Source organism: Balearica regulorum, chromosome 3 (assembly GCF_011004875.1).
Source record: "Balearica regulorum gibbericeps isolate bBalReg1 chromosome 3, bBalReg1.pri, whole genome shotgun sequence".
NCBI classification, from domain to species: domain Eukaryota; kingdom Metazoa; phylum Chordata; class Aves; order Gruiformes; family Gruidae; genus Balearica; species Balearica regulorum.
This window is the reverse complement of record NC_046186.1, coordinates 118,111,761-118,127,392: the sequence shown is the minus strand read 5'-3', so window position 1 is coordinate 118,127,392 and position 15,632 is coordinate 118,111,761. Positions and strand designations below refer to the sequence as shown.

At 45.3% G+C, this 15,632-nt stretch overlaps 1 protein-coding gene across 1 annotated transcript in view; it reads left to right on the top strand.

The window, feature by feature from the left end:
• MACROD2 (mono-ADP ribosylhydrolase 2) overlaps positions 1 to 12,106 on the top strand; it is an 889,996-nt gene extending 877,890 nt beyond the window's left edge. Inside the window, exons 18-20 of the mRNA XM_075749758.1 lie at positions 3,085 to 3,168; positions 8,959 to 9,027; positions 10,971 to 12,106. Of these exons, the coding sequence (XP_075605873.1) occupies positions 3,085 to 3,168; positions 8,959 to 9,020 (146 nt within the window). The 3' untranslated portion in view covers positions 9,021 to 9,027; positions 10,971 to 12,106. The remainder of the gene's footprint in view (positions 1 to 3,084; positions 3,169 to 8,958; positions 9,028 to 10,970) is intronic.
• Positions 12,107 to 15,632: the final 3,526 nt, after the last annotated feature.

Here is a 15,632-nt window from a genome sequence, read left to right as displayed (position 1 = left end):
CTGTCAGGAACGCAACTGGAAATGGTAATTGAAATTGAAAGTGGTGTCTCCCAGGCTCCCTTCCTTGTGGTAACTCTCGACTCCTGCTCGGAGACCCGAAATACCTTGCTTGTTTGTGCCCTAACGTGAAGCACTCAAAACAAGGGGGTGAGGGGAGGCCTCTAGAATAAATTGGTTGTCAAGGCGGTTCTGGTATTGATCGAGTTCTGCTGTTTATGTGAAATGGGCTCGTTGCTGTGTGGCGCTTGGGTTTATTGCACGGCAGGGAAGAAGCTTTTTGGATAATACCCTTTCCACGTGCATGGCAGTATAGCGAATGCTCCTGTCCCCCACCCACAATAATAGCGAGGGAAGAAATAAAGATTTTATTACCTAGGTTGAAAAGTTTTCCCAAAAATTGGATGGTGTGCCAGCCTCCTCCCAAGGTTTGCGGTGGTACTCGGCTTTGTAAGATTTACAGTATCTTCTGTCTTGTTTGTCCCTGAACGTTGTTTCCCACTATCATTTTCTTGCTGACAATATCCAACAATCAACATAAGCTATAAAGAAAACCACCTGATATGGCCATAATGCCCTCCTAGAAGGGATGGGGAATCAGCGACTCAGTCTTGGAAAGAAGGTGAAAATGCAGAACACACATTAGTGCTCTTCGGACTATGTTTAGGGTCCTAAGCCTCTCAAAAAGTAATTTTGCAAATTTGCCGCTGCTGTTGTTACTCTTTGCAGCCTCTGTCTAGGGCTGCCCAGCCCAAGAGGCAAACCTGTAGCTTTTGGTATTGAGGAGCCTTGACACCTTCTACTTTCACCCCTGAAATTGTAGTCCTAATTAGCACGTGTGCACACGCACACGTATGCCCAAAATGCCCTGTCTTTAATTAGGCTCTGTCTTCACCTAGCGCCGTTCCAACAATCCTTTGCACCTGTCAGTTGCATGAGAGATTTCTGAATTGAAAGCAAGAAACCTTTCGGCAGCGTGGTGAAGCCAGGCATGCCGGCTAGTTAATGGGAGATCTTGGGATAGGGCCTGGGAGCTTCACACAGGAGCTTTTTGGAGCTGACAACAGCAGAGCGAGTAGGTATCTCTAGCTGGTAGAGAAACTGGGAGCAAAGACGTAGCCTGTCATATCATATCTGCTTTATTTGGCTAATAGACGGTGTTTTAGAGGAGGCAAAGTTGGACTCAGAGGCACCAGCTGCCAGTCGGAGTGCGTTGCTATTTAGCAGGGATCCCAAATCCCTGCATCAGACGTCTGAGTGTTTTGATGGGAAAGGCTGCGTCCTCTGCAGGCGGCGCTCGTGGTGGGAGGATTGGTGTTCCAAAACTTTGCTTTTCATGGAGCTGCTTCCTTAAGCAAATTGAAATGTAGCACAACCCAAATTTCAGTGTGTCTTCCTTGATTAATGCTTTCATAGTCACCCAAATTTCATATTGATTTTGCTAGTGGAAGTCAGGCAGGGATTTTGAACACACCTTCTCAGCCTCGACAAGTTCCTGGCATACGTGTGCGCTTTCACGATGGGGTGACCTGGGTTTATCCTTTGTATGAGCGAAAAAGAGCCACAGGCGAGTGCTGGGAAAGCTTAGGCCTCTTGATGCATAAGAAGGCTCAGGAGAAAACCATGTTCGCTCTCCTGAATTCCTCAGGGAAGCATCAAGGATTTGACGCGCCTGCAAAGGGGCCATCTCAGGCATTCGCTGATACGTGGAGTTCACCGTCACAGATGTTTACGTGCATTTTGATTGTTTGCACGAGGAGATGACTTACACCAGTGTGGAAGAGGTGAAGTTGGTGATATGATGATCTGCTGAAGGATTTTTGCAGTAGAAGGAAGAGCTATCAAAATGATGGGTGACATCTCTGTCGCTGTAAAGTCATCCATCGCACTTTCCCCGGCGCTCACCAAAATGGCTAATTGAACTTTCCGGTTGCTGGTTTTTGTTGGTTTCTGTATTTGCTGGGTCCTTGTTTTAGCATTTTGACGCTTGGTAGGACCATAGATAGTGCGCTGGAAGTTGCCTGTGAGAATAGCATTGCCAACATAGCACGCACAGAGGAGACTAAAATCTCCATGACAATGTGTTGGCTTGCAGACACGATTAGAAAGAAAGCTGGCTGAAAACTTCAGTGGTAGATACATGTTTTTGGACAAAATAACTGAAGTGCATTAAAAATCCCACTCTAGACTTCCACAGAAAGGGGAAAGAAGTGTTTGTGGGACTGTGAATGTTTAATCTCTGATGCTGGAGATAGATGATTTCAGCTTAAGAATAAACTGGTTTTGAGATGTCTCGGTCCTGGCTACACTTCACTGTCTCATAACAACAGCCCAAATGTCTGGATCGCTTAGCAACCAATAGCTTGATATCCTGTAGTTCAACCACAGGATAGGTACAACAGGCTTTATAGCAGCCAGAAAAGTAGAGAAGTAGCACGATGGAAATTAACTAAAAATTGGCTTCTTGGCACTCTGAATGGGAGAATATTAGGAGAAATGTGTACGAAACAGCAAACCTACTTTTTTTTCTTTTTTCCATTTCAGATATTGTTAGGAGATTGAATCTAAGCTTCCAGACAAGCCTGAGGCAGAAGAGATAAAAAAGTTGAGTTACAGTGATAAAATGCATTTTCCTAAATTCAAATTCTAGTTTGTGTCTGACTACCCGGTATATTTGAACTCTCACTGTATCTATTTTTATTCTGCTAGCTAGAGAAACTTTATAAGTGTGATTAGGTCCCCATCATATGTTGCATTTTATGAGCCGAAGGGATTCTTCAGAAATGATGAGAGAAGAATGGCAGGGAGGCAGAAGCACACACCATGATGTGGCTTTAACAATCCCAGTTAGAAAAGAGTGCAGATCGCTACAAATATTCAAAGAATTATGTTCCAACCATGTTCCTCCCCCTATATCCTCTGCCCTTTCCTCTAATGGCTGCCACTATACAGCAGCAGAGTCTAGAAAGGTAAGAGCGTGCCAGAAGAAAAAGGGAAAAAAAAACCCAGGCATATAGAGTCTGAGCCTTATACGTAAGTCGGGTACTGTAAGTATTGATTTTTCTCCTTCTTTGGCTTGTCTTACAGGGATGCAAGGGAAAGAGGAAGCTTCTGCGGAGCCTATGAAAGTTGACCTCGCATGTGAAGCAGCAGACATTTCAAATAAGGATGGTATGTTGTTCTAATATTTTAATTGTCCTGAAGTGGATAAGTAGCATGCCTTTTGGGGGTTTGTTTGTACATGCAAAAATAGGAGTTATAATCTCTTCAACTGAGTCTTCTTGAGAGTTTACACAGTCTCTACTGTCTTGGAAGTCTGGTGGAAGTACCTTTCAGTGCCATAGCCCTGCTTTTCTAGTTGACTGGGTTTATGTGTTCAATCAGTGTGTTCGATCTGCTTGCCTTTTAAGGAAACAATATTTTGGGCCCACTGTAATTTTGGTTTGGATATCGAATTGGCTGAGAGGTGTGTGGTTTCCCCCAGGAGTCAGAACACAGTATTCTGAAAATTTCTGTGCTAGTGCCTGACTCCATCAGGGGGCGAGCGTTGGCTGTATAACCACTCTGACCTTCTCTGTTGGCATCCTCCTAGCTTGGAGCTGCTTTCCCTTTCTCCTCCTCTGCCTCCAGCCTCCCTGCATGGCTCAGTCACGTACCAGAGGGAAGGGGGGGAGTTGTCTCCCTAGAACATTTACTATTGATAAAACTGTCACAATATGGAGACCCAACAGCAGTTGCGGTCAGGTTTGTGGACATTATAAACCCAAACCACCTGACTTGGAAATGAAATTTTTTTGTTATTGACCTCGGTGAGCAGATGACCCAGCTGCCTGGCAAAGCCCTGGCAAGGGCTGAGTACCAGGATGCTGCACCAGCTCTGCAGTGCCTACCATATTCGTAAACAACAACAAAAGGCTTTCTAGGCTCTTCCTGTGCGTACAGAAGTACTGGATGGAATCAGGGTCCCGGTTTTGGTGAGGCAAAACCCTTTGTTGCTCCTCTAGATAGGCTCTTATAGCTTAACAGAGCTACGTAAGGGGCTTTTTCGGTTTTTTATCAAAAGGCCCTCTATACTGCTCCAAAAGGCAGTGCTTTTGGAGTTGGGGTTCCAGTCCCCATTTTAATATCATGAAGTGGAACCTTCTCTGGAGCAAAGACTGATTTTTTTTTGATTCCTCCTTTAACTTCTTCAGCATTGACGTAGTATAAATGCAAGGCATACTTTTTTACATCTCAAAGACAAAACAATTATATTCTTTTTGATATTAGTTACACAAAGAATCTAATGCTGATTTCCTTTCTCTGATGTCAGATCATGCTGCAGCATTTGAATCAGTGGCTGATTTAGATATTGACCTATAGGGAAGTTTTTGCAAGAATAGGGAAAGAAAGCATGCATAATGGATTTTCTTTTTTTTAAAAAAAAAAAAAACCCAAACAAAAAACAAACAAACTAGAGATTATGCTATTACTAGTAAGCGTGCAGAATAAAGCCAAACCAGCCTTCTCTCCTCATCCCTTGAACAAACCAACCAAAACCCTGTAGTCACATTAAAATATTTGAATTTCAGATCCCTGGAATGGTCTGGGCTACTTAGGGAAAACCAATCCAAATTTACTAAAAGAATATCTTCAGGGGTTTCCCACTAGAAACAAAAGCGATTGTATAGCTCTTGTAATGTGTGCCATAGCGCAGCACAGCTGGATCAGCTGACAGCTTCTGAAATGACAATCATGAGAGGTTTCTTTGTACCAAATCTTGCTTATCTTGTAAGGTCTTCTACATATAACTCATCTTGTAACTTCCTTTTCTGTGAACTTTCTAAGTTGTATGTATGGACAGGAAACGGGTGTTTGCTAAGGCTGCAGAAAAGTACTCTGCAGGTCAGGGAAGTCTTTGTTTCTCTACAGCTTGCGTTGCTCTTGGGATCATATTTCAGGGTGCTTTTTCTTGTGGACATGAGTTGTGGGTTTGAAAAACTCAGAGGAAGAATCAAACTTCTCATGCTCCGTTTTATCTGAAGGGTTAAGTTTTGCTGAAAAAAAAGCCCTAAAATTTTTAAATCTAGTGGGTACTAGTCAAGATTTTTAAAAAGAAAAAAGTTCCATTTGACAGTATTTTTTATGTAAATCGCCTATTTTTTTTCTCTGGTACCCTTCCTTCTGCCCCAGGAGAGCTCATTGCTTCACAGCTGAAAGCACAAGCATATATCACTAAGTACCCCTTGGCAGCCCGGCTCTTGTGTTTTAATTTCATGTACCGTGTCACAGTGAAAAGTGCTTTAGAAATGCAGCGAGTTTAGACAGCTTAGGTGGGTTTTGATATTGGTTCATCTAGTGGGCAGGGCCGTAACAGCGATATATTTGAGAAATTACTATTATTTGAAAGCAGGGTGTGATTCTTCATCAGGAAAGCTGTCAGAGGGTGTGCATGTGAGCCTGAATAGGGATGTGTATGCAGGGTTACAGGTTGCTGCTGGCAATCTCCATCAGCCACCAGAGCCCTGGATATTAAATTTCTGTACCCAGGATAGATTTGCTGATTAGTATTTTTTAAAGATGACAAACCCCACCTTTGGTGATTGGTTTCCTAGATAGTGTTTCCCTGCTGGCAGCCTTTTTTTTTTTTTTTTTTTTTTTTTTAACCACCAAAGCCTTAAAGATTACTAAGGTAGATGTTAGTTTCCAGCGGGTATTAGGCAGATCAAACTCTTCACTCCTTCAGTAATTCGGGGTTACTCATTCGCCTTTTTTATTTCAAGCCTGTGGAAAGCTGCATCCTGACTTGCCAACACAATAGCAGAGAAGAAAAAGATGAAGGCAGTGTCAAACCTGAAATTTTCTATTTTCTTTTCATAAGCTTGTGTGGGCTGATGAATGCACCATCAGCAACCTGACCTTCACGTGATTCACCAAAGCAACATAAAAGCGAGATCTCAACAGCTAACACCCTCGTGCTTTTTGTGGTGTTGATGTAATACCCAAGAAACAAGTAACTACCACCCAGGTGCACGTGTTTCACCACCACACAGTGGGTTGAATTCAGGATAGATGGTTTTCTTTCTGAGCAGTCTGGAGTTATAGCTGGATGTGCTATAGCCAAGTTAGGGGGATGCAAGGGGGGGGGACATTGTTCAGGAAGTGGCTGAAGAAATATGCTTGCAAGTAAGAGTCTGGCTGAGCCCCTGTTTAAATCAAGACGGTAATATTTTGGTGTCATCTGCCGTGCAGGTCTACAGGATAATATCCTGGGGTTGGGAAATGCTCTCGCCCTCTCACAGATGACTCTAAACTTGGTTTTCCAGTCTCCCGTTTGCCTGTCTTCTCTGCTTAGATGCTATGCTGTGACTCCTGGCTAGCTGACCTTTAAGCACGTAGCTTTCTTGCAGGGGAGAGGCGGGATGCCTTGCTGCCGATGCACATCCACCGGGTCAGCAGCAAATGCAGCGCTTTGATGGATGTGAACTATTTGCTGGGTTATTTCTTCTCCTCTTGTGAGGAACTTTCTTGCTTTCAGGGGAAAATCCTTCCCTGGTCATAATTTGAGAGCTGCTACGCAGCTCACAGACTGAGGTGCAGAGGAGGTGCGGATGGGTCCTCCTTAACAGGCCAAAATTTAAGGGAAAACCGAGAGTGCAGAGCAATGTCCGTTTCCATTGCACAGAAATGTCCGTTTCTGGAATAAAAAGCCCCACGTGAAGCTGCAGAAGGGGGAGCAGGTAAAACTGAATTTAGGAGATATGCAGCCTCCTTGAACTTCAGGTGCTTTGCTGAGTTGCTGGCTGTTGTAGTGTATTACAGTAGGTGCAAAAAGACCACTAACATTAGTGGTTTAACACCTCTAAAAACATTGTTTAGCGGAGAAAAGGCCAGTTTTGGCTTGCGATGCGATCGGATGTAGCGTGCCTAGGGCTGACGACATTGTTCTGACACTGAGTCGTGCTGGGAGGCAACGAGGGCTGTGAGTCACGTCCCCGCCGTACCCGGTGGCAGCTCTTCCATCTGCTTTTGCGGTAGGTGCTTCGCTGCTGTGTTAATTTCTGGCTAAATATAGAGGATTGTGTAGGTGGCCTCGTAGTGACATCTGTTGTTGGGGTTCACCCGGTGGTCTGCAGAAGCTTATCCTTCAGTTAGATCTTCCTGTCCCTACCGGCATTAACGCAAAGAGCCGAGCTGAGTCACAAACGCATAGGAAAAAGCTGATAACGTAAACCCGCCGGTGCCTTAGCGCTTGCGAGCCGCCTCCCTGCTGCGGCGTGCGCGGCGGACGCAGGGTGCCTGACTGCCGTTTCCACTGCGAAACAGGGGGACTCGTCAATTCCTCTTACTTCCCTGCTGGCGGGGGCTCCAGGTCCCACGTCCCCTCCGGCCCCCCCGCCCCGTGCTTTCGTGTTGCCCTTGAAGCATTCCCGGGCCGTTTGCAATTTGCCCCCCTCTATGCGACGTGCTATCGGGATGACGGGGGTCAACTGCTCGTAGCCAAAAATAAAGGACGGGGAAGGAGGTGGATCGGGGCTGCTGAGACAGCCTAACCACAAGTTTCAAATCAAGCTTTATTTTGCAGGACATCTCTGTAAAACGTGAGTGAAGCCTTACGGTATTTTCAGAAAACCCAGCCAGTGAAACTGGACGGCATAACGAGGCTGAGCAGGGCTGCTGTTGTCAGTGTGCAGCAGCCTTCCCTTAATGATTTTTTTATTAAGCATCCTGTCTTTGCTATGCAAATGTGGGTAAAGAACACAACATCGCTAAATGCGATGTGCATCAGAGGTCCGTAATCAGGAGCGGATACTTTTCTTGTTATTCATTGCATACATCCAGGAAGCCATTATGGTATCTGTTCTGCATATGGATGCTGAATAATTTACAAATAATTCATCAAAACCCTAACAGGTGTATTGACATGGTATTGACTCAGAAAGAGATCATACTGCCTGGCTCATAGTTATTGATTTTGGAGGGGGGTTTCCCTCCCCCCTCCCATCTTCCCTTAGTTTCCAAATCTCCCATTCAGGTTTGAGGTTTTTCGCTGTCACCCATGTCAAATGACTCGTAATCTGCAGATACCACAACGTAAAGCAAGGTTAAAGAAAGAAGAAAGGTCTCAATATAAATGGCTTCATTCAAATTCATTGCAGAACAAATACTAAATACTAATCTTAAAAAAAAATGCACGTGCTGAAGTAACCCTTTTATATTTAGCCTAGATAGGAGCAATCGCACCTGCCGTAGTTTAGATGATACTTTTGTCAAAGGTCACGCTGCAATGAGTTTAAGCCTTCTATTTAAATTATTTCTTATTTTTTAGTAATTTTAAATGAAAAAAAAAAAGATTGGTTTTGTAAATGGATAGTACACAAGCGAACTAGTACATGCAGGGGTATAGCGATGTTGCCCCCGAATCCTCTCCCAGGCTCCAGCAATTTGCAGTTCAAGGACAGCTGGAGGCAGCGGCAGCGTCTCTGTAACTGGAGATGGATCCGCGTTCGGGCCACAGCTCAGCCCTGGGTCCTGCCGGGGACTTTGTCAGAACCCTGCAGATGTTCGAATCGCAGGATCGAGACCACTTAGCCCAGCGAAGCTCTAAATCACCTTTTGGAGGTACCTATATCTCTGCCTGTGGCCTACAGCGACACAGGAGGGTCATTGAGCTCTTGAGCTGGGCACCTCAGTTGGGCACCAAAGTCGAACCGGGTGGATGCGGACCAAAGGGAAAATGTAGATCCAGAGGCTCGCATTTCTAGCGATGCTGAAGCCTACACCCTGGCAGGACTGCGCGTCGGGGTTTCCGTGGAACCGCAGGTGAGGATGGCTGGCCTAAGAGACCTCTTTGCGGATTTACGGCATAGAATTTTTAAGGCAATAAACGCCCCCTTTGGGTTAGGAGCGGTTATTACTCGACATGATAAACTTAACAAGTATCACGAATAGAATTTGATGACCATCTCTGTTTGTTTTCAGCTGAAATGAATAGTCAAGTTGAAAGTATAAATGATCCTACAGAAACGGGCCGGGAAGCTTAAGTAACAGGTAAGACCTTTATGGCTATTTCACACACGCACACAATTTCCGTTCAGTTTCTGTTCGAAAACTAACTTTTAAAATGACCTTAATTAAAGGTAGGATTAAAAAAAACAAAACAACCCAGAATAGAAACAAAAAGAAATTGTCTAATGTGGCCCATATTACACCAAAAAATGAAAATATCAAGTAGACTTGATTTGTCAAGTAAATATTATAGTAGCAGTCTGCAACTGTAATGGATTTAGACAGTGCACGGTCTTAGATCATCAGAAGGCAAGACAGCACCGAGATAAGCAACAGAAGAGTAACCGAGTGAACAATTTTTGGCATGGCTTAGGAAAATGACAGGCAATTTATGCCGGTTGGAACCAGGCTCAGTTCTGTACGATCTGTATTCTGGGAACAACAGGTTCACGTCACGAGGGGTTTATCGCCCTTGGCTCTCCGATGCCTAACGTCACTTGTAGCGATACTGCTGAAACACAAGGCAAAGTCAGCGAGCTGCCTTCTGGAGCTCTGCTGCCTTTTGAAGCTTTTTATAACTTTATATGCTAAATGATAGTGCTACGGCAGGAGCGTGCAATGGTGGTTGTTGCCGCAGAGTTTGTCGTAGGCATAAACATCCTCGCCCCTAGATAAAAAGGAATAATTTGGTAGACAGAAGTCCCAGGTTCATCCCTAATTACAAGATGCTGTTGCCGTTTCTCTCTCAAAAGTAGTTGTAAGCATTAATGCGTGGCGCTTCCTTTGGCGCGGGGTTATCGTGAGATGCCAATATCATATACAGCAAGATGGGTTATTTATGCTTGTAATGGGATTTCATGCAGCTCAAGACCAAACATAGCGGCTTTACAACAGCGGCAGCTGTATCACAGAGATTTAAAATACAAGGTCTTATTACCGAGCGTAGCCCTTTGTCCTCGTCAGCATATAGACGACGTGCTGCCGTACTGCTGGAGTGAGAAATAGGCCTGATGGGGTCCCTGGTAAAAAGTACTGCAGCAAAACTAGGAGGCGCCGGCGCCGTGAAAATACGGCTTCCACAACTCTTCCTTCCCCCTCCCTTAGCTTCTGGTCATATGTTCTGTTCGATCAAAAAAGGAAGAGGAACTAATGAAATCCTTGCTGTTAAAAATACTTGGAAAGGTTAATACCCTTCCTGAGTTTAAGAAAATATGTCTGGCGGTTATTACTGCTTTCCCGCAGCCTGTAGTGAGCCTGTGTTTCACGCTGCGTTTTCCCGTGGAAATGAGTATCTGTGAATGTTTTGGGCTGGAGTCGGTTTTACTTTATGAAGGCAGAGTTCACAGGAATAATACCACAATTAGCAATCAAATAATAAATCTCTTCACTTTCACTGCAAGACCTGGCTCTGCCCGCACCTCTCTGAAGCAAAGGGGCCCAAGCCGGGGCGCACCATGTTTTGCCCGGCATTTTAATGGCATGCACAAGATTAGAAGCAGGCATCGAATCCTTCGCAGCTCTGTTCCGAAGTCTTCCCGACCCTGTTGCCGCTGTTTTAATTGCAAGGACCGGTCCCTGGGGAGGATTGATCAGCCTGTTAAACTTCAAAGAGTCTCACTAGGGTCTTTCAGAGCTGAGGAGATCCCTCTGCTTACTATGTTTAGTATTTTAATGCGTTGTTTTTCATGTACATTCTGCGGTCTAGCACCAAAGCACCCACCAGAGCTGGGGGCCTCTGATGTCCAGCTAGGTAACACGGTGCTATGGAAGACCAAGAAACCCTAATGAGCGCAGCCAATTTGCTGGAGAGATATTAGTGGCTGTTATATATAAACCGTGTGACACAGATGCACGCTGCACGTGTAACAGAAAGAGAAACCGTAGGCATCTGTGCTAGAAAGATGAGACCTGGGTTCTGTGCAGACATTTGAAATTTAGCCTTTTTTTTTTTTTTTCCTTCTTTTCTTTCCCCTGCTGCAGCGAAGGAAGGATGCAGGAGAAGAGAGACCCAAGGAAACCTGACGGGCAGGCACTGACATCCTACAGCATCGTTCTTGGCAGAAATGAGCACGCAGAGATGCTCCACGGGTTGGGAGGGAGGGAGCTTTGGGGAAACGACTCTTTGCTTTAATTTCTCTTTGTTCTTCATTGCATTTCATTCTGTAAGTCTGTTGGAAAGAAACATAACTTCCCAGTTCTAACAATGTTTTGAAATTATCCCTGCAATTACAACAGTTTCTTCTGAACCATGAGTCCCTGTCTTATATTGGGTCTCTTCTGCTCCTGCATCATAGCATCAGCAGCCTGTTTGCAGGCCCCCCCACCCCCCTTTTCTAGCATCTTTATCATCTTTCCCAGTTATGGTATTGTCTGCAGGCAACCTGTGGGAGCCAGCTTATTCTCCTCCTGCCCCTCCCCTTTTTTTAAAACTGTTCCCTAGGATATAAACGGAGATTGGCTTCGAGAATATGAACTGCCACAAAGGATTATAATCCACACACACTGATAAACAAACACCCCCCCTTGTGCTAGGGATTTGAAAGACTAGATTCTCCAAAAATCTCAGAAATATTGACAGAGACAGCCCCGCATGTTGCCCACCTCCAGGCTCGTCGATCGGCAGCTCGCTGTGTCCGAACCCTGGCTGCTAGAAGAGGCGCTGGCGGGATTCCCTTGAGCACGTGCTGGAAGCAGGATTTGTGCATTAACTCCGTCATCCTGGTGCCTCGGGACGGCCCGTGGCTCTGCCCTTCGCCTTTCTCTCTGGCATGGGAAAGCTCCACCGTGACCAGCCTACGCTGTGTCGTGCCCCTCTGTGGGTCCAACACACGAATAACACGCGTGGCCTCACGCAGCCGGCGCCCCAAATCAGTCCTGCTCTTTTCTGGTTAGCTCCGCACACCTCAAAATCAGTGCCGTAAGTATGACCTTCGGGTGCAGGTAGGCAGCAGATACTTCCGTGAGCCTGCGAGTGACGGAGGGTGACAGGCATTCTGCATTCAAGGCATCTTTAAATACGGCTCCCGGCTTTAACAGCTTCGCACTGTACCTTGTGTGAGCCCTCATTATATTTTTCTACTGCATATGCATGACTTATTCTTTTTTTTTTTTAATTTTTTTTTTTTTTAAAAAGCAATTAACAGTTATTTGGATAAGAATGTCTCACCATATGTCAATTGTTCTGCCAGCAAATGCTGCACTGAAATTTTTAGAAAAGGAACAAAAGGGTTTCACAAACATTTCCCAACCGTGCTGTAACTGAAACCGATAGACAATACACTTGATGGAAGAGCACGCAACCTGTGTCCAGGGTGTGATGTGCTACAAACAGTATTTTAAAATGCTGCTGAAAATAATTTTAATGATTTTTAAGCAGAGTAATTGATTCTGTTCTTTTTTTTCCCCTCCAAATATCTGTGAGGCCCAAAATAGTTATTTACTAGCAGGCTAAAAAAAAAAAAAAAAAAAGTAAAAAACAAGGTAAGATGTATATCTATCTTCCTGTGACCTGGGTTTGTCCCAGCTAGAGTAGGTTTGGTGATAAATCGTCTGCTGGTGTAACAGTGAGTCAAATGTGACCCTAACGCACCTAGCGCTGGCTACAGCAGTTGATGGCTGCCATCAGCTGCAGGTTAATTCAAAAGGGCATCAGGACAAACACGGATTAGAAAGGAAAACAAGAAAAGCCCCAGATTTCACCCAGAGAGTATGGCCCCTGGAAAGGCAGCCCCCTATCTATCTCCCTATGTGCAGCTCCAGCACGTTTGCTTCTGGTGGCATCAGAAGCGTATTTTTGTCTGCCGACTCCTGTGGTGTTTTAACCCAGGTGACGCTAGCGCCAGAAAAGATCTCAAGGATCTTCTTCATCACCCATTTCTCCTGGGGTATCAGTGGATGCATAACTGAATTGGATCGACTGTGGAAGGAGCAAATGAGCTGACATAAGCCTATGAACTGGGTTTACAATACTGCTAAGTTTACCTAAATTTGCTGGACTCCTCTAGCCCTTGTTTTCCTTGGAGCACCCTTGAAAGGGTCTCCTTGTTCCCTTTGAGGTGTCTCTTCTGCTTTTCTTTCCCATCCTCGGGGTCATGCTTGACAGGACATGTCTTTTGGGATGTGGATTTTTATTTTTTTTCCCCTGCTATGCCTTCACCTTGTTTCCAGCCAATTGCAGTTTTACAGTGGGAGGCCTCGCGGGTCGTACCTCTACGTGGTGTGCAACCTGTACGTTCCTGTACATTTTCCATACTGGGTGATTTTGATTGAAACAGCCTGTCGTAATAGGTGGAGCAGGAGTGGATAAATACTTTGGGAGGAAGGGGAATAAATGCATTGAGTGTCTCTCCTCTCAATTCCCCTTCTGTGCAGTTGCTGTGAAAAGACCAGGATTTGAAGGGCTCCCTGCATCTTGGTAAGTGAGGGAACTGGCCCCGCAGGGCTGGGAGTGAACTCGGCAAGCTCAACTTCGAGCTGTGCGAAATGCCAAGGACATCGGAGGCGGACAGGTCCTCAGCCGGAGCGAACAGAGCCCGGCAGAGCTGTGGTAACTTCAGTCTGTGGAGTATCCAGTCCCCTGAATCTAGCTCTGCTCTTGTTTCTGTCATGCTTCCCCACGGGGAGCGTTAAGGAAGTTGTAGGCTGCCCTTAGCCGCGTATCGGATGTCCCTCTCGCCATCGCCAGCCTCGGTTTTAGCGAGGGAGCCGAAGGGAGAGCTCCGCAGGAGGCTGGCTGCCGAGATGCGACGGTTCAGCAAGGAGACAAAGACTCCTTAAATTCCTTGTGAAGAATGACCAATAGTTTTTAAAAAAAATGAACTGCTCAGATGCGTCACATCAGACACTCTCTAGCCTGACAGTAATTTCATTGTGCTTTTCATTTACCCTTGGTCCTTGAACAGCAGCGAGTCTTTGACACCATGAACCGTTTGCCCGAGGATGCAGCGGCAAAGCGTGAAGCCCAGGTAGGAAGTGTAAAGTGAGGAAAGGTAGGAGTAAAGTCCTTACAGGACAATGTGCAGCCACGTCTGTATCTATCTATCTTCAGGTGGGCTTTGGTTTGAGTTGTTGGGGTTTTTCACTAGTCATAAAGTGAGTACGGTTTGGCTCTGTGAGTTTTTTCAGCTGAGTTTTAGTTGAGGCTGGACCATGCCCCTCGATGCAGTCACCGCCGCTCCTGCTGGAGCTGCAGAAATGCAGGGAGCTCGTTTTGTAGAAGAGCAAGCATCAGACCGAAAATCACCCCATAGGAATTTATGTCAAGGATTTTGGTTTAAACCTGAAATGTGTTTGCGGTAGGTTGGTAAAGGTAATAGCAGCCCTTTGGTGCTGGTATTTGCATACAAAGTATCAGGCCCTGCTTGATCGTTGTTTCTCCTATGTCTGAAAGTGCTCATCCCTGCCGTTAGGCACAATATTCCTCGGGCTGGTGACTGCTCCGATGACGAATGGGTTTCCTTCCATACAGACATCCAAAGGGGATGTCTGAGACAGATTCTGTAATAGTGGGTCACACCTTCGCTGCAGCTAATTGTCAATCTTTCTATAAAGCACTGAGAAAGCCTTTCTGTGAATTAACACTGTTCTGCTTTAGGTACTTGAATAAAAATGGAGAGAAAAAAACACAAAAAACCAACAAAAAATCCGACAAAACAACCAACCAACTTTTCTCTATATGCAGTGCATGCTGGCTTTGCTTTTAAAATGACAAACTTAACAGAGTATGTGGATCTATTTTCTCGGGGAATAGGGGTTTTTACCATGTGATTCATCCAGGATTTGCCTTACCCTGACATTTGTGATATAAAGGAAAATATAAAAAAAAAATTAAAAAAATTAAAAAAGGTAATTTTCTCAATCCAAAAATATGTTTTTACTTCAATGCAAAGAAATGTAGACTGTTGCTTGCAAAATGTCTTCTAGTAGATGGTCTAGCAGCTATACCTGTTAACACATGCCTCTTCTGTTACTCTGTTACTTACGTGCTGAATTTACCTCCGAGTCTGCTGTTTTTCCTTTTGTCTGTGCCATGCGTTGGAAAACTTAAAGAACTGATGCCTTCATACTATGATGTTTGCTAAAGCAAAACATTAATAAAGCTTGTCCTGAAGACAAGGCGATGCTGCTTATCTGTTTGTTCCCTCCTAACCGTGCTGATCGTGCAGCGGTCGATTGGGTTGTCAGTGTTTCGGTTTGGACGTGCGACCACCAGCATGCGCAGCCGGGTCCTCGTTTAAATTTATCATTCACTTGATGGCGGAGTCTTGTGAGAAGCGGATACCTCGGGGGGACTTCTGGATGGCATCACCAAAAGGTAAGAACGAGGGCTTTGCAGCTTGGAGGGGAAAAGGTCGCTTGGGCGGTCTCGTCGCTGCACCAGAGATGTTACAAAACCCATCCCGGCAGTTGTACCAGTACTAAATCCCCGGCACCCATCATCTGTCAAAGACCGTTCCTATACATAGGCAATCCATAGGTATTGTAGAGAACACGCAGTGTACGCTAGATCTTATCTGCCCTTTCTGCCGTCGCTTATTTCAAGGCTGAATGGGTAGAAGATACTGCAAAGATCGGGCAGGTAGCTTTTTTTCTTCCCGTGGCACCGGCACAAATGAAAACACTTGTACCGACCCTGCCTTGCTCTTCTT